This window comes from Macadamia integrifolia, chromosome 10, assembly GCF_013358625.1.
Source record: "Macadamia integrifolia cultivar HAES 741 chromosome 10, SCU_Mint_v3, whole genome shotgun sequence".
Classification (NCBI taxonomy): Eukaryota; Viridiplantae; Streptophyta; class Magnoliopsida; order Proteales; family Proteaceae; genus Macadamia; species Macadamia integrifolia.
The window spans coordinates 14356012-14378589 of NC_056566.1; the positions used below are offsets into that span (position 1 = coordinate 14356012).

Sequence of the window (22578 nt, forward strand, 5' to 3'; positions counted from 1 at the left end):
GAGGTAGGGTCCCGTTGAGTTCTCACTTTTTCATGTCTACAACCCGGCCCATTCGATTACTAGAGGGATGAACCCAATCCGGAATGTTCCTATTTGGATTTTGTATTCGGTTCTTATTTGGTTACACTATCCAGTTTCAAATTCGATTTTCTTATGCAGCTGCTATTCAGAAGACAAAATATAAATGTTTATTCACTATGTTATTGGTCTTCCCCAACAAAAGAATGAAAAAAAAAAAAATTCATGAGCTATCAATCATCTATTGGACTTCTAATATCGTTAATTTCACTACTTTAAAACACAATATACAGAGAAGAGGAAGAACATAATACTTCAAACTTGAAGAGTTACAATTTAATAGATTGTTTAACTCATGATTCATGAGTCCAATGCAACAAAAACTAAAAAAAAAAAAGAAAAGAGGGTTTTAGAGTTGGAATATAATTAAAACTCTATAAGATGATTTATCATTTAGGTGATTGAATATATCGAGTTTCCATATAAGTAACGTCAAGTTTTTAGTTAAAGAGGAAAAAGTGGACACTAAGTTATCCGGTTCGATTTCAGTTAGTACTGTCGGTTCTTGGCATAAATCCAGATTCGGACTGAACCGAATTATAAATACTTTTTTCAGATCCAGGATTTAACCATATTATAATGGGTTAGATTTGGTTCAGGGTATTCGGTCCAGATCTGGATTTGGTTTTCAGTTTTGGTTCCGATTTGACACCCTTAGTTGGATTTGACCAATTGGCAAAATAAGGCTTTGAATGTATATTAGAAAGTAAATTTTTTGCGGAAATAATGAAAACAAATAAATAACTACAAATAGAAGGAAAAGTTTCAAAAAAAATTGGGAGTATGATTCAATTTGGCTACTAAATTTAACAAGTGATTGATCCAAAGTCCAAACAGTACTCCATTATGCAATAATTGGCATTATCACATCACAGTCCATGTGGCAAAAACTAAATTAGTTGTATTGGACCCTTTTACCAGATAAAGCAAATTGATCAAGACCAATTTGACTTTTCCTTACGGTTGTGTTTGGTTGCATAAGATATTTAAACGGAAGGGAAGTTAAAATTTCGTACTTAAATAGAAACCATGTAAAAATCATGTAATATGTAATTTTTATTTTACATATTATAGCAAAGGCACACCTCCCCCTGACCTACAAATATCATCATCTCATCTGATGCGAAGCAAAAAAGAAAAGATCCCCATTCCTTCCCAGCCCCCTAGCTGTCTACCTACTCATGCTCGAAGCTCGATCAAAGGTCTCACCACCCATCAAAACACATAAAGCTTATCTCATAAAATCTTCTCCATGGATAGAGGCAGATGGGAATAGAGGACTCGCTTCAAATACTTTTCTCAGAATTCATAAAAAACAATCATTTTTTGCTACTTCTGATTGGCAACCTAGCTTCGAACCCAATAACAAATTAAAATTTCCATGCCCGGCAGGCAGCCTATTCGAGGGAGTAGTTCTTTCAAGGAAAAAAATGTTTTTCATCCGAAGCCGCCACACTATGTGCTCTATTTCTGGATTTTCCGGATTCCCACCCTCCTCATTAGGACTTCTCTATCAACTTTCTGTGATGCGGGTTGATCCCATGTTAAGATACAATTTTATATATTATAGCCAAGGGCTTTAGATGCAATCGAAGTGAAATTTAATAATTAAATATGGAATAATTTGAAGTTAATGACATGGTCAATATGTGATGATAGTTACAAACATTTCTTTTTTAAGTATGAAAATTTCACTTCTCTTTCCTTTAATTCCTCTTACAACCAAACAGAATCTATATTTTATTAATATTTTAAAAATTATTTGACAAAGTGAGATCAGCTCAATAACAACAATTCCTTCAAACTTCCAACGATAGGGGAAACATCCCTTTCGTCATTAGCCTTGCTTGCATCAAATTCCCTCACGCATTGCCTTTGAAGCACGGTGGAAGATTCACAGACGAAAATTGAACCATGACAAAAGGGAATATTATCTCCTCACAAAACCCGCATGATTGAGTTTTCTACTTTGCAACTATTTCGAATGAAAAGCATCAATTATTTGATGATGGATCTAGGGGTAACTATTGTCTAATTGTAGGGATAACACCAGTGGTTGGGTTCTCTCCACAATTTGTATTCCATTAGTGATTGGCTGCAAAGAGCATATTGGTCAACACACTTCATTCAATGTCGGGAAGAGGATACTGGTCTTCTACTCCTCCACATTGGTTAACTGCAAAGGCTTCTTCATTAAACCCCCATCAAGAGGCAGTGTTTATGAAAGCTAACATTGCTTATTCTATAAATCTACTGTGAAGAAGACAACTCAACCTTGCCACCACTAGCCCATGGAATGAATCCAAACTAAAATATTACTATCCAAGTGGATCAGCCCTTTCGGTTGCCAGCCAAGGTGGATGCCGTATTTTCGAAAATCAATGTAAAAGAGGGAGATTTCATATCCATCCCTATCTAAGGGACCCAATGTCATATAAATCATTTTTTCCGTGATCTTTAGCATCAAAAATCTCATTTTCCTTTGCCCAAATTGAGAAATTGAAAAAGCTTTTTGGTGTGGAAGAAGAATCAAACATGGATGAATATATTCAAGACACCCTTGAAACATGTGAGAAAAGCCCCATTCGAGGTGAGAAGAGAACTTGTGCAACTTCCGTCGAGGATATAAATTTTGTTGTCGAAGAATTAGGACACTATATAAGTGTATGGAAAACTGAAAGCTTTGAAGGATCTTATGAAAATATTACAATTGGAGCTGTGAAACTCATATATATATATATATATATATATGGAAATCTTTCTGAATCACCAGCCTTACGTCATTGCCAGCCATTCATATTTCAAGTCTAGTATCGCCATATTTTACCAAAAGTAAAAGTATATGCAATTGATATACAAGCAAAGAAGAAAGGGAATTATGCGATCATGGCATGCCACTATGATACATCAACTTGGAATTCAAATTATCTTGCTTTTCCGTTGTTGGGTTTTGGCCTGAGACATATTGAAGTCTGTCATTGGATAAATGAGAATGGAGTAGTCTGAACAAAGACTCCAGGTTGATTGAAGATTTGATTATCTTTCAGTTCTCTTCTTTGTGTTACATATTACTGCTTAGATTTTTTTTTTTGCTTAAGGTCAGCCAAGAATATATTAAAAAAGAAAGAAATTACTGCTTAGTCTATATATAAAAATAATGATAAATCGTAACATTATTATGTCTTTCAAGTTTCAACATAATTTTCTACAAAGTGTCAATAAAATATGTTATTCATTAAGATAATATGGTCGGGAACACCTCAATGAAAAGGCATAATGCGTGCTCTAGGTGGTTTTGATTCATTCGACAGCGATAAGTTGTCTGATTCATCCAACTAGGATGACTTGTATTTTTAATTGTATCTTGATGTACATAAGTTTGGCTAGTAGTATGTTTTTCTTGAGGTGTCACTATTTGTAAAAACGGTTTTTTCCGTTTATGTGCTAAGAAACGATTTTTGGAATGGCAAATAGGTGCTTTTTTGTTTCCTGAAATATTTTCAACAGTGTAGTCAGTTTCAAGACACGGGTGAAGGCACAACGTTGTAGGTATGCAATTCACAAGTGAAAGCACAACTTTTGGAGTTGCAGGTATGCTTTGTGGAAATGAGTTTCAGAAGGATAAAGGCAATTCGAAAATGTGAGCTTCTCACAACCAGGTTGGAGTCGCCACTTCTAGATAGCGAGAAGTTTCAACAATGGGTTGGGGTTGGGGTAGGTCGAGTTAAGTATCAGGTTTTTCACAAATTTTGTCCTTCCCACTGGTTTCTAGAAACAGAAAAATAAGGGCCCGTTTGTTTCTGAGGGCACAATGTTGCATGTATGCAACTCACGAGTGAAGGCACGACGTTGGAGTTGTAGGTATGCTTCATGGAGATGAGCCTCATAAGGATGAAGGTTGTCTGGAATAGTGAGCTTCGCACAACCAGGTTGGAGTCGCCACTTCTAGATAGCGAGAAGTTTCAAAAATGGGTTGGGTTGGGATAGGTCGAGTGAAATATTGGGTTTTCCACAATTTTTGTCCCTCCACTTGTTTCTCAAAACAGAAAAAAGGGTCTGTTTGATTTTTCTATGCCTAGAAAAGGAAAAGCAACCCAAAAAACTATATGATTTTTCTTTTTCGTTTCACTGGTTTTTTGAAATATAAATAGAAATTTATGTCTATTTTTGTGTCTAGAAACAAGAATGAAGAAACAAAAATTGTGAAAAAACCGATACATCACACGACCTACCCCAACCCCAACCCATAGTTGAAACTTCTCGTTATCCAGAAGCAAAAACTCCAAACTAGTTGTGTGAAACTCACAGTTCCAGACTGCTTTCATCCTTCTGAAGCTCATCTCCATAAAGCATACTTGCAACTCCAATGTCGTGCCTTTAATCGTGAGTTATATGCCTACAACATTGTGCCTTCACTCATGTCTTCAACCCAGCTACACTATTGAAAATGTTTCTAGAAACAGAAAAATCAAACACCTTTTTGCAATTCGAAAAATCGTTTCTGACTTGTTTCTCCATTCATGTTTCTAAACACAAAAATAGGCATAAATTTCTATTTCTATTTTTGAAAAACAAGTGAAACGAAATTAGAAAAATCAAATGATTTTAGGATGTTTTTCCATTTCTGAACCCAAAAAAAATAGAAAAATACTAAAAACAACATCAAAGCGGTCGTAGTCTCTATTTCGTTTCCATTCCCCTTTGCCAACCATTATCAGGATTTGTCCTTTATTTTCAAGATTTCCTTTATTTATTTTATGTAAGAAAATGGTCATGCCCTATCTGCCTAGTAACACGTAGGGCCCATTTGATAACGTTTTTACCGTTTCTATTTCAAGAAATGATAGAAACATAAATTTTTCTTTAGAAACAGAAATGGAATTGAAGGTGTTTGATAAGTCATGTTTCTAGAAGTTGATAGTAACCAGCGAAAGAATGGCCACGAGTCGTTTCTTGAACCATATATAAGTAGAAATTTCTATTTCTATTTCTAAAAACAAGTAAAACAAAATAGTTTTATCAAATGCTATTTGTTCTATTTCTGAAACGTCAGAAACGTGTTTTTTGAAACGTTATCAAACAGGCCGTAGCTCACAGTTTCCTAAGTTAGTTGGATCCGAATCAAGAACATTACCCACGTTCCGTGGGACCAACACAGCTGGCAGCTGGCTACTATCAACTTCCAGAAACGGTATCAAACGGCTACTATCAACGTGTTTTTTGAAACGTTATCAAACGGCTGCCAGCTGCTTGTTTTGTCTGCTGGTTAAGAGTTATTGGAGCAAGCAATAGTTTTGCTCGGCAGAGGTTTAGAGACATATTCCGATAAGCTTGCAGCAATACAGAGCTCAGTTGAGTTTGCCAAATGAGAGAGAGAGACTCAAACGGGCATTTATCGTTTTTGTTCTTGGTTTGGAGCTCTAATGGCTGTCATTCTGAGTACCTTTCATGAGTCTCTGTTGGGTTGTCTCTAAGATTGGTTTTCTGTTCTGAAATTAGGGTTCAACATCACATTCTTCGCTCTTAAGGGATTGAAGTGCCAATCTTGGAGCCGTTTCTGTCTGCGAAGTGAGTAGCATTGTGAGTTGTTCCTTCATCTTTATATGGATGTAGAATTTTGCAATTCGTTTATCTTAACCATATTGAGCTCATAACTGTTCTGACCACCATTCAGATTTAAATTTTCTTTGTTAATTGGAACATCAGTCTAAAAATGCATATGGTTGTCCGTTTTATTTCATTACTCTGGTCCGTGGCGTTGTTGGTAGCTGTTTGTCATTGGTCCATAATGTATAACAGACTGGTTGAACGTCTATTGATGATGCTTTACTCCTGTTTGATAGCAAATGGTTTGTTTGAGTATTGGATGTGATGTTTGCCAATTAAAAACTGATCACTCTCTGCCTCTGTATGTTGTTGCCTAAAAATTTAAAATTTCCTACTCTTTGGGGGAAAAAAAGTTAGGTTTTCATTCCCCCCCCCCCCCCCCTTCTCTATTTTAGTTGTTTTTTGGACATTTAAACAAGGTTTTTTATTTTCTAGTTATGCATTTGTGATTGTTGGGAGCTCAACAATATGTCATGCTCATCTGCAATTAATCATGGGCTGCCCTGTTATCATTCTCCACTTTCCTCCAAGCACCACAAATACAACAGAGTTCTAGCAATTTCTCCTGGCAGTGGAGGAGGATTGTGGTGCTTGCCTGGTCATCTTAGTTTATGGGTAAAACCCAGTAAGTGTTCTTTCCCTATCTCTTTGACTTATCCTAGCAATTTCTTTATATGCATTCCTCTCTTGTTATCTGACAGTCCTATTTGATCTCTAGTAACAATAGTTGTCATTTGGCATCTAGGTGAACCAAGCCGTTGGGGGGTTCAAGGCACTTGGAGTCTTGGACGCCTTGACAACTATGCTAGTAACCAGTTTCTCGCTTTCTGAATTATCTTTTCTATACTTGTTAATGGTTTTTCCTCATTTCTTCTGTTGTTTGAGTTGAATGCTTGATCACTTTATGAGAGATCAATTGGTTTACAGTTCATAATTCCATGATATATGACTTATTTTTCTTCCTACCAAGATTAGCCGGTAGACTTTCACTTCATTTCCCAATCAAAATCTGGCAGAGATTAAGGGAGATATGTGAAGACTGACCTTTGGTGGAAAACACACCAAGAAGAACCTCTGCCCCGTGGCAGGTTTGAATAATATTTATTGTTAGCCCAATTGGAGTTCATGAACTAAGTCTGTCACACTGCCAAGAAGCATGGTTTCTACCTATTTATTTATTTTAAAGACCTTTTTTTTTTTCGCTAAAGGGTCATGTATATTAAGAGACGAAATGGGAAAAATTAAAAACTGTACAGAGAGGATCCATAATAAGAATATCCAAAAAAAAAAAAAAAAAAAAAACAAAACAACTAACACACAACCTAGGACCCACCTTCACCTACAGCATTGCCATCAGCAAAAAGATAGGCGCTAGGCCAAAATAATAAACTGAACACTAATAAAATCTGAAGCGTGATCTGCCCATCGTATCCTCAGCCAAGAACTCAAGCACCTCAAGAGGCCATGCCACTACTGATGAAGACGCTTCCTTCTTAGCAGTCGTCTGCGCCAGGAAATCTACTATAGGGTTTGCCTCCCAATAACAATGAGTGATTTTCCATCTTATACCACTGAGATAAGAAATAAGGGAAGATCACCTTTGCCAAACAAACCACGGGACCGAGCCCCTTTGAACCATGAGCACCATAGCACCCGAATCACATTCGATCCACAGAGATGCACAATTCATCTCTCTTTCTCTCTCAATTCCTTCAATTAACGCTTGAAATTCAGCATGGAAATTCGAAGCTATTCCTAAAAATGAGCTATAAATCGATACAATCTGGCACTTGTTGTCCCTTATAATGCCACCTGCTCCTGCATTCCCTGAATTACCCAAGGACGAGCCATCACAATTTAGCTTCCACCAACCATCCATCGGAGGCAGCCAGAAAATTTCTCGCACCCCTTTAATCTTCCTTCTTAGAACCTCCATATTTAGCTTCAAGCATCTCTCAGAATCTTGGCAAGATTTAATTCTATCACTCTTTCCTGGGCCACGTCTTCTAATCTCCTCCATTATTGTATGAAAGACTTGACCATAAGATCGATGTAGTCCCCTAAATCTCCTTGAGTTCCTTTCCATCCAAATAAAGTATGGAACTAGAGTCAAGCCTGCCATCCACATTTGAGACAGTCCAATGGCGTTGGATTTTTGAGTCCACCATGAAACATGCGCTGAAAAATCTTCCCCCTGATAGGGCCAATGAAATCCAAAGACTTCAGCAAACACCCTCCAAATGTAGACAGCTCCATCACATTCCAAGAACAAATGATTTATAGACTCCTCAGCCTTATTGCACACCTCGCACCTAGAAGGGAGCGGCACTCCTTTTCTTTTTACCTTGTCATCACAAGGACGCTTCCCATGGATAAGTCTCCATCCAAACACTGATTGGCGGGGGATCAAAACCGAGCTCCACACTACTTTTTCCCAGCCCACTTTAGGAGAAATCTTTCTTAGTGCTTCCCGGGCCGATTTAGTGGAGAAAGATCCTAAGGAGGATAGAGACCAGCAGCATCGGTCTTTTTGACCCCGCGGCAAGGATATATTCCCTATAGCTTTGAATATCTCATGTAAAAATTCAGACTGAATAGGAGGAAAACACCACTTACCGTCTCCAATAAAGTCTGCCACTCTGCAAATGCTATGAGAAAAATGAGACAAAGGGAAGGAGGAGAGCTCAGCAATAGACAGGGGCCCTATCCATCGATCCTGCCAAAAAAATATGTCCTCACCGGTACCCACCGTCCAACGCTCAGATAGAGATACAAAGTTCACATCTTCGCAATTCCTTTAAACACCGAAGATGCTTTATAACCCTTCTTGAGGTCTCCACCTTCATTCACAAACCTAGCCCGCAAGAAGGTACTAAAAGCAGATCCTTCATGCTTCATTTGCCACACAAGTTTGCTGAGCACCGTACAGTTCACATCCCTCAATCGCCTGATACCTAAACCCCCTTCCTCCTTAGGCCGGCACACCTCTTCCCATTTCACAGTGATTTTCTTCACTGTGTAAATATCCCCTGACCATAGGAAATTCCTACTCCAGTGCTCCACCGTTTTAATCACCGATTCAGGCCACCAATAAATGGAGAAGTTATGAATAGGCGTACCTGAGATCACAGACCGTATGAGCTCTACATGACCTGCCATTGAAAGGAGTTTGCCTCGCCATCCCTATAATCGAGATTTAATTTTATCCATAAGAGGAAGCATCCTATCCTTCTTGACAGCGCCCTTGAAGATCTCAACCCCAAGATACCTCATCGAAAGAGAGCAAGTTGGGATACCGAGAAGATCTGATATATACCCCCTCCTGTGAGGGGCGACTTTACCAAAAAAAACCCTTGCTCTTCTCCAAGCTGAATTTTTTGCCAGAAAATTCTTGGTATTTAAGTAGCAACTCTATCAGACATCGAACATGTTTCGCTGCTGCGTTCATGAAGATAAAAATGTCATCCGTGAAAAGCAGATAACTAGGAACAGTGGCACCTCTAGGACTAGGGAGCGCGTTTAGTTTTTCTTCCTTTAATAGACCATTTAGACCCCTGCACAACACTTCTTCTGCCAAAATAAAAAGCATTGGGGAGAGCGGGTCCCCTTGTCTCAAACCTTTCTCAACTCCAAAGAAACCCACCTGACCACCATTCAATAACAATGAAATTCTAGAAGAAACCAAAATTTCGTGAATCCAGGCCAACCACACATCCGAGAAGCCAAACCGTTTCAAGACCGCAAAAAGAAAATCCCATGACAATGTGTCATAGGCCTTCTGCACATCAATCTTAATACCCATGCCACCCCCTCTGACAGATGTATGTAATAAATTGTCAAGCTCAGAGGCTGACCCAATATTTGATGAGATAATCTTACCTTTTTGGAACGCCCCTTGCTCATCTGACACCAATCGAGGGAGAAGGCAAGATAAGCTCTCAGCCATGATCTTTGATAGGACTTTGTAGAAAAAGTTTGCCATATAGATGGGGCAAAATTTATCCAGAGAGACCGCTCCCTCCACCTTTGGAATTAGCGTCACAAAACTATTATTTACTCCATTCGGAAGCTTCCCACAGCGGAAGAAAGCAATCACAACCCCACAAAAATCGTCACCCACTATCTCCCAACACTGTTTGAAGAAAGCTCCTAGAAACCCATCAGGGCCAAGAGAACTATCTAGACCCAAACCCCATACCACCTTCTTAATCTCTTCTCTGGCAGGGATTTCTTCTAATATGGAAGAGTCCTCCCTATTCACCTCGTTAGGAATCATTTGCAACAGCTCCATATGATCTATGCAATGGTCCACTTTATGAAAATTTTCAAAAAAAAGCGACACATATTCTGCCATCTGCAACGGCTCAGAGACCACTGTACCATCTTGTTTTTTCAAAGTGCGAATGCTATTTTTTATACGTCGCACCTTAACCGATAGGTGAAAGAACTTTGAGTTACGGTCTCCAAGTTTCGCCCAATTGCAGCAAGCCTTTTCAGCCCAAAGTTTTTCGTGCATCTCCACTTCTTTCAAGAGCTTTGTTTTCGCCTCTGCTTCTCTGGAGTATAAATAATCAGACATCCCTACCTGGTCGATAGTTCTCTGGACTTCCTCCACTTCTTCAGTAGCATCTTTAAGAGCTACATCCAAGTTAGGAAAACTCTGTCTTGCCCACCCCTTTAGAGCACTCTTCACCGCCCTTAATTTATATGCCAGCCTACCAATGGGACCACCCCTAACCTCCCTAGACCACACATCCCTCACCAGGTCCTCAATGGATTCCTCTTTCATCCAAAAATGATGAAATTCGAAAGGAGCATTTCGAGGCTTAGGAATCGCTGCCGATGAAAAAAGGATTGGAGCATGATCTAAAATTGATCTATGGAGCACCTGCTGACCACAATCACCAAAAACTTCCAACCATTGAGCATTGAAAAAACTTTTGTCAAGCCTTGCCGCCACATGTCCTCCACATCTATTGTTAGTCCAGGTAAATTTTGATCCCTGGGACAGAGAGCTTATCAGATCACAAGCATCCACCATGGCCTGGAACTCTACCGCGGCACCCACATTGAATCTACCAGGACCCCTCTTCTCATAAGAATACAACGTGGCATTAAAGTCCCCTAGAGCAACCCATGGAAGGGACAGGGCAGCCACAGTGCCCAACTCCACGCAAAGATTCCTACGCTCTGCCCTGAAACATGATGCATGAATCACAGAAACCAATACCTGCTGACCATTCCATTGCATTGAAACTAAAATCATTTGCTCCAAGGAATGCACCATCATAGGCCTCGCAAGAGAATTTTTCCATACTACCCAGAGGTTTGGCACTTTGTCACGATGGGAATTATGAATAATTTCGTCCATGAATCCCAGCCGATTAAAAAAACAGGCAGGGAAAGACACTGAATCCACCATGGGCTCTGCAATACACACCACATCAGGGGAGTGATCACGAAGAAAAACATGCAATGCTCTAGTAGCCGCTGCCTTTCGAACACCTCGGATATTCCAATAGAAAATCTGCATAATTAAAAAGTTGTTCCATCGGACTTGTCCGACCTCAAGGTCTGACCACCAACTTTATTTTTCTTTTTCCTTTTCTACCTTGCTCAGTCCCTTTCTCAATCATCTCCACCGCCTTGTTGACAGCTTGAACCCCCATCCGAGCAATCTCCTTCCTGCTCAAAGGGAGTTGCAATGGGGTAGTATACTCCCTATTCGTCGCTGTACGACCCCCCTGCCGGCTAGACCTCCTCGAGAACTACCTAGGGACACCCCTGTCCTCTTAGGACGAGCAGAAACCCTCACCCCACCCTGAGAGGAGGGTGCCATGGCCTTGCTCACCTGCTGCTGAAACTCCAACGGACCAGTGGTTGAAACTGAACCAAACTGGTTCAGTTCTCCTTCCTTGACTGTATCATGGTCTGATTTCGGCCCAGATTCAGAGCTAGACTCCTCATCAGACCAGCCCACCTCATCATCAGAAGATACCGCCTCCTTATCTGAATCAGAAGATTCAGAGTGTATCTCCTCACTATCATGAGCTTCCTTATTTAATATCTCCCCCTCATGAGCTGTTTCCAGATTTTCCGAAATAGGAATAATTGAATTGTGAGTGGGAGAAATCAAATCAATTAAAATCTCACCTTCCTCCACATTTGGTAACTGAGGTAAAGAATTAAGAGGAACAAAAGAGCCCGCCACTACTCCATCAGTGTTCACACGATTTGAATTTGAATTCACAAGATCGTGATCCATTCTTTCCAAAGAAGTGATAATTCGAACCGGATTCCCAAGTTGACTCTGTCTTCTTCATACACCACCCCTGGTATCCCTGCCTTGTCTCGAGCATTCAGCCGCTCGTCATAGGCCTTCTTTTCTCGGTAGGCATGAACTTGGTGCCCCAGTTTTTTGCAGAAACCACATTTCCCCAATGAATCCTCGTAGATCAACTGCTGCTTGAACCAGAACAAAGTTTGAGTCCCAGGCTGTTTGCGTTCAACTTGGATTTCCTCCAGCCTCGGAAATCCCACTTCCATCTCCACCAGAACACGAGCATAATTCCCGTATATAACGTTCTTGGTGCATTGATCGAGACCAGCTGGCCTCCCTACAGCCTTGGCCATTGTCAATAAGACCTTTTCATGCCAATATTCCAGAGGAAAATCTGGAAATCGCACCCAAACCAGGACCTTATTGATCAATTTTTCATGGATGCTAAAATCTGAACGCCATCTTTGAAACCGAACGAGTTGACCTCCAATCTTCACAGGGCTTCTCTTCCACATCTGGGCCATGTCATGCTTAGACTCAAATTGGAAGATCATGAAGCCCTTACCCATGGGTATCTTCACTTTACCTTTCAGTTTCCAAAAGTCATGGGCTTCTCTGCGAACGTCATCCAGGGAAAGAAAATGAAAATTGATTCTACCAATCAGGGCAAATCGATATTTGATTAATCTATCCTTGTAAGCCTCCTAGGGGATGATCACCTTGGTCGAATTCCCTGCATGAACAGGGTCGGGTAGTTCATCCACCATCGGTGTGTTTGAACCTACCACATTCACATAAGATTTGTGTGGTATTTGATCAACTGGGGCGGTCAATTTTGCAGAAGCTTCGGTATCAGAACCAACAATGGAGTTGAAGGATTTATTTGCGGCAAAAGAAGGATCCTTTCCCCCATCCAAAACCGCCTGCTCCATGGGAGGTTGAGCCTTCCAAAAGTCCGTTAACCGAAGTTGCCTTCCCCTATCCGGTGGGAAGCCACCTCCTGGATCATCCCCTGTGACTGTGAGAGGGCTCTCAGACATCTCTCAAAGAACTAGTCTCGATTTATCAATTAAGGGTAGTAGAAAATGCCGCCATTGCTGTTGTTGCCTTCTACAATACCATGCAAAGCTATTACTTGTGGTTGAAGTTCGACTTCTAGCTCATCACAAGCTTATAATTTTGGTTATCAAAAATTAAGCCAAAATCTATGATGGAACTCCTATTTTAAAGACCTAATGACTCAGAGAAAGTATAAATATTAGCTAAGGAAACAAACGTGATCATCATATATTATTTTCTCTTCAATTCCACTTAATCAAAGAGTTGAGGTGCATCCATGTAGCTCTTGTTGTGAGCTTTTTTTTCTTATATCAAGTTGTTAAAAGCATTTTGTTTTGTTTTGTTTTGTTTTTATCGAATTGTTATGAGCATGAACCGAATTATGATTCTCATTCCTTACAAAGTTTTACGATGGAACTAGATAGTGATTGCTTGAACAGGGTTGGACCATATTTTTTGTTTCTTATGTTAAATGTTGATTCTACCAGTTCTGGCGAAAATGTCGAGTGGTTTATGTCATGGGTTTTGTCGTCCCTTGAAATCCACTAGATGTGGGGAGGAATAAAGTATCAAAGTTATGAATCATATGATATATTTATGTTGGATCTGTTATGAGTTACTTCAAGTGCAAGTTTTTTCTTTGGTTGTCTCTAATTTATGAGTTCTTATATTCATTTGTGAAATGGTTCTGACTTCTAGTTATGTTTTTACTTAGTACAGGATCACATCACCTGCCTTCCCGCCTGCATTCTTGGAGATGTTGCCATGTTAAAGGTGAAAATTCAGAGGGGGCTTTAAGCGGTGAAAGCATTGTCTTGGATGAACAAACATTAGAACAAGAACTGCAGATGGCCATTGAGGAAGAAAACTATGCTCGAGCGGCAAAAATCAGGGATAGCCTCCGGCTTCTTCATGATGACGGCAAGGCTTCTGTGCTAGCAGCAAATAATCGGTTTTACAATTCGTTCAGGAAAGGAGACATGGCTGCCATGCGAGCCCTGTGGGGAAAAGGGGATAATGTGTGTGTTGTACATCCTGGTGTGGGTGGGATATCAGGTTACGATCTCGTCATGGGAAGCTGGGAGTTTGTATGGGCAGACTATGAATTCCCGCTTGAGATTGAGGTAAAAGATGTTCAAGTTCATGTCAAAGGTGACGTTGGGTATGTCAAATGCATTGAAGTGGTTAAGACCAAAGGCAGCAGTTGGGGGAAACAGTATGTAATAAACGTGTTTGAGAAAATTGATGGTCAGTGGTGTATTTGCATTCACCATGCTTCATATGTTGACTTGTGAAGCAGATTAATTGTAATCTTTTCTTCGTCAAGATAACATCATCTCATTAGTGCAATTTCAGCTTAAAATTAATAGAGGAAGTAGCCAAAATTATAAAAGATGTCGTTTTTTATTTTATATTTAGTTTTCTCCATTTGATGTTGTTTTGATAATTTTACTAATGTAAGCAACTTAATTTCCTTGCTTAATTTAGACTAAATTTTGGTGGTTGAGAAATATGTTGGGTCTTCTATAGAATTGGATCCAAGAGGCAAATAGTGAAATGTTATATTTCACTAGCATAGTGATGCCTAGAAGGACCTTCAAAAAAATTTGCAGGAATCAACTAAATGATAGGGACATAAACTTATCTCTTCTACTCTATCACCTATCTTAGGAACATATTCGAACACTCATACGACAATGATTTATTCACATTGTAATAGTTAACTTGCATATTAACATATAATTCTACAAAATAAATTGATAAATTAAATTAATAAAATTTCATTAAATTTAGATTTTAATATTTACTTCACATTTTAAAATTAAAACATGAAAAGCTCATTGGTTTTACCTAATATCAATACATGAGATTTTTTTTTTTAATTAATAACAATGAATTTATTGCAAGCAGAAACAACAAGGATAAGAGCATAAGTGCATAACCATTAGCTTAAATCAAAATTACAAAAGAAAAATTACTAAAAGCTTTTTGAAGATAACATCATATTTATTAAGAATACAAATAAAGTGTGTTAAACATACAATCAAATATGGAAATCACCTCTCAAAATAAACCCATTCACTGGAAAGAAAGCACAAACTCTTACCCACCAAAAGCTAATTGTGATGGGTCCGGAGAGTTTGAATTCCCTGTTTCTCCTTCAAAAAGTATGTGGAATGGATTTGGATTTTTTTCCCTTGAGGATGAAGGGGCAACACCGGTCCAAAACATCAACCTTAATTCTGACTAGAAGTACAATTTTTTTTTTCTTTTTTATGTCACCAATGAAGTTAAACATATCAATGGGTAATCTTATTTTGAAATACAATTACCGCAACAAGATACAAATTATTACATTTACCAATAAAGTCTATATAGTGATAGTCAATATTGGCTTTAATTTTGCTTCACCTTTGTTTGATATAAAAAACCATAGCTGCAAATTTATTAATTAATATCACAATTTACACCTTAAAATATTAGTTGCAACCAAAATGATATTAAGTTAAATGTAATGCATTGAAATTTATATCATTCATAACTAATTGCATGCACAATGGCTAAGTGCATGGTTCAACTTCAACCAATCTAAACCATGTATCTCTATATAGTGATGAGTAATCATATTTTTTTTGTTTTCATTCAACAATATACTTATCCATTGTTATTATCTAGTTTGATTCATAAGGTTCGGTTTTTTCTAAAAAAAAAAAATGGTAAAAGTAAAAAACCTAGCATTTTATCATAGGGGTAAAAATTTCAATTTTATGTGGTTTTTATTTTGAACACAACTGAAGTAAAATAAAACTAGAAGTGCATACTTTGTCCAGGAGAGTACCCATGTGCCCAAACATAGGGATGTGAAGTAACTGTTGCGCCCCTCCTAGTTGATGTCCACGCGCACTCTCATTGGCCAAGGCATTGACGAAGGGCCCACGCCTCTGGATAGAGTTCATTTTCCCAATAAAATTAGGAAAAAAAGATTTACACATTGTTGGATATACATGAAGCTCACATGCTTAATAAGGAGAAAGTATCATGACTATGAGAGAGTATGCACTACAGAATGCGTATAGACCATTCTCCCTAATATTATAGTGTACACAAATGCAATAAGTCGTCGTGATTCTGGAGCCCGCCTTGCAATTTCCTCATCTGTTCTATGTAGATGATACTTTGCGTTTTTTTCCAAGCTTCGATTGAGGATGTATCAACCATTAAATACATCCTTGGTCTCTTTACTACTGACCTTTCAGGCCTTACTATCAACTTGGAGAAAAGTGGTGTGGCTTTAGCTCCAATGTTGACCAGCGAGCTTGAACTTCTTTGTGTCATACCCTTAGCATCAGTGAAAAGTGAAGTCCAATTCGATTACTTGGGAACAACTTTGTTTCATCTTAAATCAAGAACAAAAAAAATATTTACCCATTGTCCAAAGAATAAAAAAACAAGTTTGGGCTATGGAAAGCAAACCTGCTTTTTTTTTTCTGGTCGATCTGTCTTAATTCAATATGCGCTTTCCTCTATTCCTTCATATTTAATGTCACGATTTTCCCTCCTTAAATAGATGTGAAGGAAATTGAATTCTGTATATTTACATTTCTGGAATGATGACATAAATTCTTCAAAAAAATCTCTTCTCATTGGATAGCAGCAAACCAAAGTCTTTGGGTGGTTTAGGTATCAGAAAGTCTGAAACTAAAAACCATGCCTTCTCCTCAAGTTGGGATGGCGTTTATTAATTGAAAAGTTCTCTACGGGTCAAGATCCTCTCCTTGGCAGATCAGAATTTCTAAGCATTCTATTTTCCATGAGGACACGTTAAAAAGAACTGGATCCATCTCTTGGTGGAGCATTATAAGTATTCTCCCTACTCTCCAAAAATTGGTTCAAAATGGTAGAATTACTCTTTTTTGGGATGATCACTGGATGCCCACCATAGATAGTTGCTCTATCACTGATCTCCTTCTCCCACGACCAGTCCCTCCCTCCCTAACCAAGTAAGTGATTTTATCTTTAATAATACCTAGAGTTTTAATTTATTATCTGCAATGCTCCCTCACCATGTTGTCACCCATATTTTGAAAATTCCAATGTCCTCTCACTCAAGATGTTTGGCATTGTAAACTCTTTAAAACAGGCTTTCACTAGCAAATTGGCTGCTAATTTCTTATATACTAATACAACTACTAACAGATCTGAATTATCAAACAAGTGTGCATGCTTATCTCTTTACTATTATAATGTCATTGGTGGTGGGTTACATGGAAACTCAAACTTCACCCAAGGAGTTCCTACAAAGGACATCCTTGTGAAATGGAAGGACATTGATCCAATTTGTGGATTATGTCATCACAAGCAAGAATCCATTATACACATTTTTTTTTTTTTCATTGTGCGTTTACCAAACAGATCTGGGCAGGGGTATCACCGTCGACCGTCGCCTGAGAACACCAATTTGGAGAAGATGATGGCTGAGTCGAGTAAAGATACTAGAATCGGACATGAGCCAAAGGATGGCTGGCCCCCGGATCGTGGTAGACAGGCTTTGATTACTGATTTTCTGAAACCAGATTTTCCAAGGAAGGTTTCCAGATCGGCTTCTGCTAATAATGATTCTAGATCTGTAGAGGAAGGAGAGGTTGATCGGGTCAAGGATGCAGATGAAAATAGGGAGAAGGTGCGACGATCCTACTCTACTGTGGTGGGTCATGCCTTGCCGGAAGTGGGAACTTTACCTGATCCTATTCACGCTGGAGCCTACACCAAGATCATAATCCCACAAGATGCCTATGAGGAAAGACTGCTTCGGTTCAGGTTTGCATTGATCGGGAGGACGAACTTTAGATACCTTTCAATGGATGACATTCGAAAGGAGGCGAAGGAGAATTGGAATCTAAAAGGCGGAGTGAAGATGGCTCCTATGGGGAAGGGGTATTTTCTTCTACAATTTGAAAGGGAAGGAGACATGGCAGCCATGTGGAGACGAAGTCTTACAAGAGTCTGTGGGCAGATCATCAGATTCCAGCCTTGGAAGGCAGATTTTGATGTTCATGCCAAGAACGTCAAAACCAAGTTGGTTTGGATCAGATTTCCTGACCTGCCACTGGAATACTGGCACGAGAGGATTCTGCTAACAATGGCCAAGGCATCAGGGAGACCTGTGGCACTGGACAGACGAACTCGATCTGCGGCAATGGGCGCTTTTGCGAGAGTCCAGGTTGAGGTTGAGATTGGAGCTACCAGACTCGAAGAAATCCAGGTAGAATGAAGGCAACCAGGAACTAACGAAACATTCTGGTTCAAACAAAATATTATTTATGAAGATGCCTTGATCAGATGTGGTTTCTGCAAAAAAATGGGACATTCTGTCCATGTATGTAGAGTGAGAATGGACGCAGAGACCAGGAAGGAGTCGCAGCGCAAAGAGACTATTCCAGGGGCGACCTATGTTGATGAAGAGCAAGGCGTCCAGAGCAATGGTCACCGGAATGAGAACAGTGGCCGCCGGAATGAGCAGAATCTGATGGCTGGTGCGTCTAACTTGGAAAGATTTTCCTTACTTTCGAAGGAACGATCTCCTTCCATGTTTGACTCGCACACTTTAAGGAACATTGATGGAAAATCAGTTATGCATAATTTGAATGGAGACATACAAATATGCCTTCCATTAGAAGAAGAAGGGAATATGGAAAGAAATAATCTAGCTGACACGAATTACTTGGATGATGGGGAGAATGACTTGGATGCTGGGGCGGATTCTATGGATGGATCGGATAATGGGTTGGTTGGTGGAAATGGGTCTCTTATGGGTCAACGTTCCTATAGAAATGTTGTTTCATCTTGTGGGGCTGGGAACAACACCCATAGGGCCATACAAGAGAAGGAATCTTCAAGCTCCATTTACCATGGTAGTGGTGATCGGGTGATGACCCTGTCTAGGCATGGTGAGCAACATGAGAATGGTCAGCGTCAAGCACTGCAATGGTACAATAATGTCATCTCGTCACTCAACCCTCTTGAGATTAATGGTGGCACGGTGGTGGTTAATCATAAGGAGGTAGAGCAGATAGACAAAACTCTTTGCGAAAGGGAGGCTTTGGATCTGGTTACTGGAAGACAGGGAAAGGGGAAACACCTGACCAATACAGAGCAGACTTTGCGAAAGTCTGGCCGTATTGCCTCATCAAAAAAATAGTAAATGAAAACCCTCTATTGGAATATTAGAGGGATAAAGAAGGCTGCTGCAAGGTTAGCTTTGAGGAATATTTTAAGGGACAAAAGACCTGATTTCCTTTGCATTGCCGAACCTATGATTCCCTCTGACGCCTTTCCTACGTTGTTCTTCAACAAACTGGGTTTTGACCCTGATTTCATCCATAACGAGCGTCTAGGCGGAGTCTCAAATCTATGGCTGATTTGGCGAAGAGGTGTAGCAAAGCCTGTTGTGCTATCATCTTCTGAGCAGCAAATCTCTGTCTCTGTGCAATGGGCTCAGGAAACTTTCATCTTATCTGTAGTGCATGCCAAATGCCTAAGAGCTGCTAGAAGAGAATTGTGGACCGACTTGGTGGCAACCCATCCTGGGCTGACTACTCCTTGGATGATTCTTGGAGATTTCAATGCCACCCTTCTCTCTTCTGAAAAAAGGGGGCCTGGAAGTTTCAACCTTGGGTCAGCGGGAGATTTTGGCGCAATGGTGGATACTTGTTCACTAATTCAAGTTCCTTCGCAGGGAAGGAAATTCACATGGACTAATAACAGGAGAAGGGGACATGTCTCTGCAGTACTCGATCGAAGCTTTTGCAATGAGGCCTGGATTTCTTATTTTCAAGAATGTCACCAATTTGTCTTGCAGAGAGTGGCGTCTGACCATACTCCCATTTTGGTGGTGTCTGAAGGCTCTGAAAGACCAAAAAACTGTCCTTTTCGCTTCCAGAGGTTCTGGGCAGACCATGAGGGTTATCTAAATGCAGTTAAGTCCTCCTGGGTGACTGACATTCCTGGATCGCCAATGATGGTTATGGCTCAAAAATTAAAAAGATTGAAGGTCTTCCTGCGTTCCTGGGCAAAAGAAAATTTTCCAAATTTTAATTTGGAGATGATGGAAGCAAAAAAATGCATGGAGGAGATCCAGACTGAAATTGACAGAGATGGGATAAATGACTCAATTTATGCCAAAGAAGCTGATGCAAAGACCAGATATCTGAAGGCCCTGCAAAATTATGAGAAATTATGGGCTGAAAAATCTCGTTCTAGATGGAGGAATCAAGGAGATAGATGCTCAAAATTTTTTCACATCTCAGTGAAGATTCGGCGAATGAAGAACTCCATTAAATCTCTGAAGATGGTTGATGGGACCCTGATCTCTGATAGAGAGCAGATCAAGGAATATGTTGCGGGTTATTATGAGCATTCTCACAAAGGTACTCCCCTTACCAATCACATGGATTTATTGCAATGCATTCCTAATGTTTTGGAAGAATGGGATAGAGGTCAATTAGATGGTATTCCCTCTGACTCTGAGATTAAGAATGCGGTGTGGGATCTTGATCCAGATAGTGCTCCTGGTCCAGATGGATTTCCTGGAGCTTTTTATAAATCATGTTGGGACATCATATCTTCAGATTTGTGCAATGCTATCAGATGGTTTTTCAGAACCGGGTTCATGCCTTACGGCATTAATAATAATTTCCTGGTTTTGATTCCTAAAATTGAAGGAGCACTATCCCTTGACAAATTCAGGCCATTGTGCATGGGAAATTTTTCATGCAAAATAATATCAAAGATTCTGGCTATGCGATTATCGTGTGTTCTTCCAAAAATTATCTCTGAGGAGCAGGGGGCTTTCCAGAAAGGGAAGATCATTCATTCCAACATATCACTTGCCTCGGAGCTGGCAAACATGATGTTTGCATCCACAAGAGGTGGAGGTATGGGTTTAAAAATTGATATCCAGAAGGCGTTCGACACCATCTCTTGGAATTTTATTTTTCAGGTTCTGAGGAGATTTGGATTTTCTGAAAAATGGATCTCTTGGATCCATCAGATCCTTGTTTCTGCCAGAATCTCAGTTCTGTTTAATGGTGGCCCTGTTGGATTCTTTGGTGTGGAGAAGGGTCTGAGACAAGGAGATCCAATCTCGCCTATGCTGTTTATCATTGCTGAAGAGGTTCTTTGTAGAGGCTTATCTGAGCTCCTAGCCAATAACAACATTAAAGCTCTATCAGGTCCGCGTGGGGCGATTATCCCTACACATATTCTTTTTGCTGATGATGTTTTTATCTTTTCTAATGCTTCCATCAGGTATGTTAAAAATCTCAATAATTTTCTCGCTAAATATCAAAGCTTCTCTGGCCAGAAAATAAATTTAGACAAAAGCAAGCTTTTCTTGGGATCTGTTCCTGCCTCTAGGAAGCAAGCCATTGCAGAAGAGCTTGGTATCTCCATTTGTAACTTCCCCACCCGCTATTTGGGGTCGAGATCTTTAAGGGAAGGCTGAAAAAGGAGTCGCTAATCCCCATTCTGGATAAAGTCAAAGGGCGTCTAGCAGGATGGAAAGGGAAGATTTTGTCCATGGCTGGACGAGTGGAATTGGTCCGCTCAGTGATCTTGGGAATGATGAACCATAGTTCAGCTGTATATTGGTGGCCTTCATCCCTTATTGCAATAATGGAGAGGTGGATGAGAAATTTTATCTGGACAGGTGAGATTGATACCGCAAAAAAAATATCAGTCAGATGGGATCTCTGTTGCAGGCCTAAGGAGGAAGGTGGTTTGGGACTGAGAAGGCTCAGAGACATAAACAAAGCCATGCTCTGTAATATGGTCTGGAGGGTCAAGCATGAGAATTCCTTAGCATGCAAATTCTTAAGGGCGAGATTTTTGAGGGGTGATGGTTCCTTCAAAAAGTCCTATAAGCCTTCATCGATTTGGCCAGGCTTTAGGAAGATGTGGGACTTCATGACCACCAAAGAAGCCTGGATGATTGGAAATGGGGACAGCATAAATTTCTGGTCAGATAAATGGTTGGGCGGCAAATCCATCCTAGAGCTAGTTGGCCTGGAGGGAGAGTCAAGTCTTCTCTGCAAGGGAAAGGTCAGTGACTTCATTGACAATTTTAAATGGAAATTGCCAAATGTTATCTCCCCTTTGCTGCATGATATTTTTGAGAAAATTCGAACCATTAAAATTCCATCTTATCCCTGTGAAGATATGTGCCTGTGGAGTCTATCATCTGATGGGATTTTCAATTCTAATTCTGCCTGGGAAGATATTAGGATTCGTTACCCGAAAGTGCCATTTTTCTCTTTGATTTGGGGTAAAAAGATGCAACCCAGGGTGTCTATCTTTGGTTGGAGAATGGTGCACGACAAGCTCCCTACAGATGACGCTATTCAAAAGAGGGGCATAGTCCTTGTCTCTAAATGCAGCTTATGTGGAATGGAGGCTGAGACATCGTCTCATATTTTCCTTCAATGCTCCTACTCCGAAGAAATATGGCTCTTTTTTTGTGGATGCTTCAATGTGCAATGGCAGCCTGCTGGAACCAT

General features: G+C 39.9%; 2 protein-coding genes across 2 annotated transcripts in view; both read left to right on the forward strand.

Annotated features, from left to right (window-relative positions):
• Positions 1 to 14370, forward strand: part of LOC122092228 — a 16912-nt gene extending 2542 nt beyond the window's left edge. Inside the window, exons 3-6 of the mRNA XM_042662565.1 lie at positions 3670 to 3813; positions 5392 to 5488; positions 5578 to 5646; positions 13745 to 14370. Coding sequence (XP_042518499.1) covers positions 3670 to 3813; positions 5392 to 5488; positions 5578 to 5646; positions 13745 to 14319 — 885 coding nt within the window. The 3' untranslated portion in view covers positions 14320 to 14370. The remainder of the gene's footprint in view (positions 1 to 3669; positions 3814 to 5391; positions 5489 to 5577; positions 5647 to 13744) is intronic.
• A 4856-nt stretch (positions 14371 to 19226) lies between these two features.
• Positions 19227 to 21527, forward strand: LOC122092229. The gene is made up of 3 exons (XM_042662566.1): positions 19227 to 20723; positions 21024 to 21331; positions 21440 to 21527. Exons 1-3 carry the CDS (start codon positions 19227 to 19229, stop codon positions 21525 to 21527), a joined length of 1893 nt encoding a protein of 630 aa, XP_042518500.1.
• The last annotated feature ends 1051 nt before the right edge of the window (positions 21528 to 22578 follow it).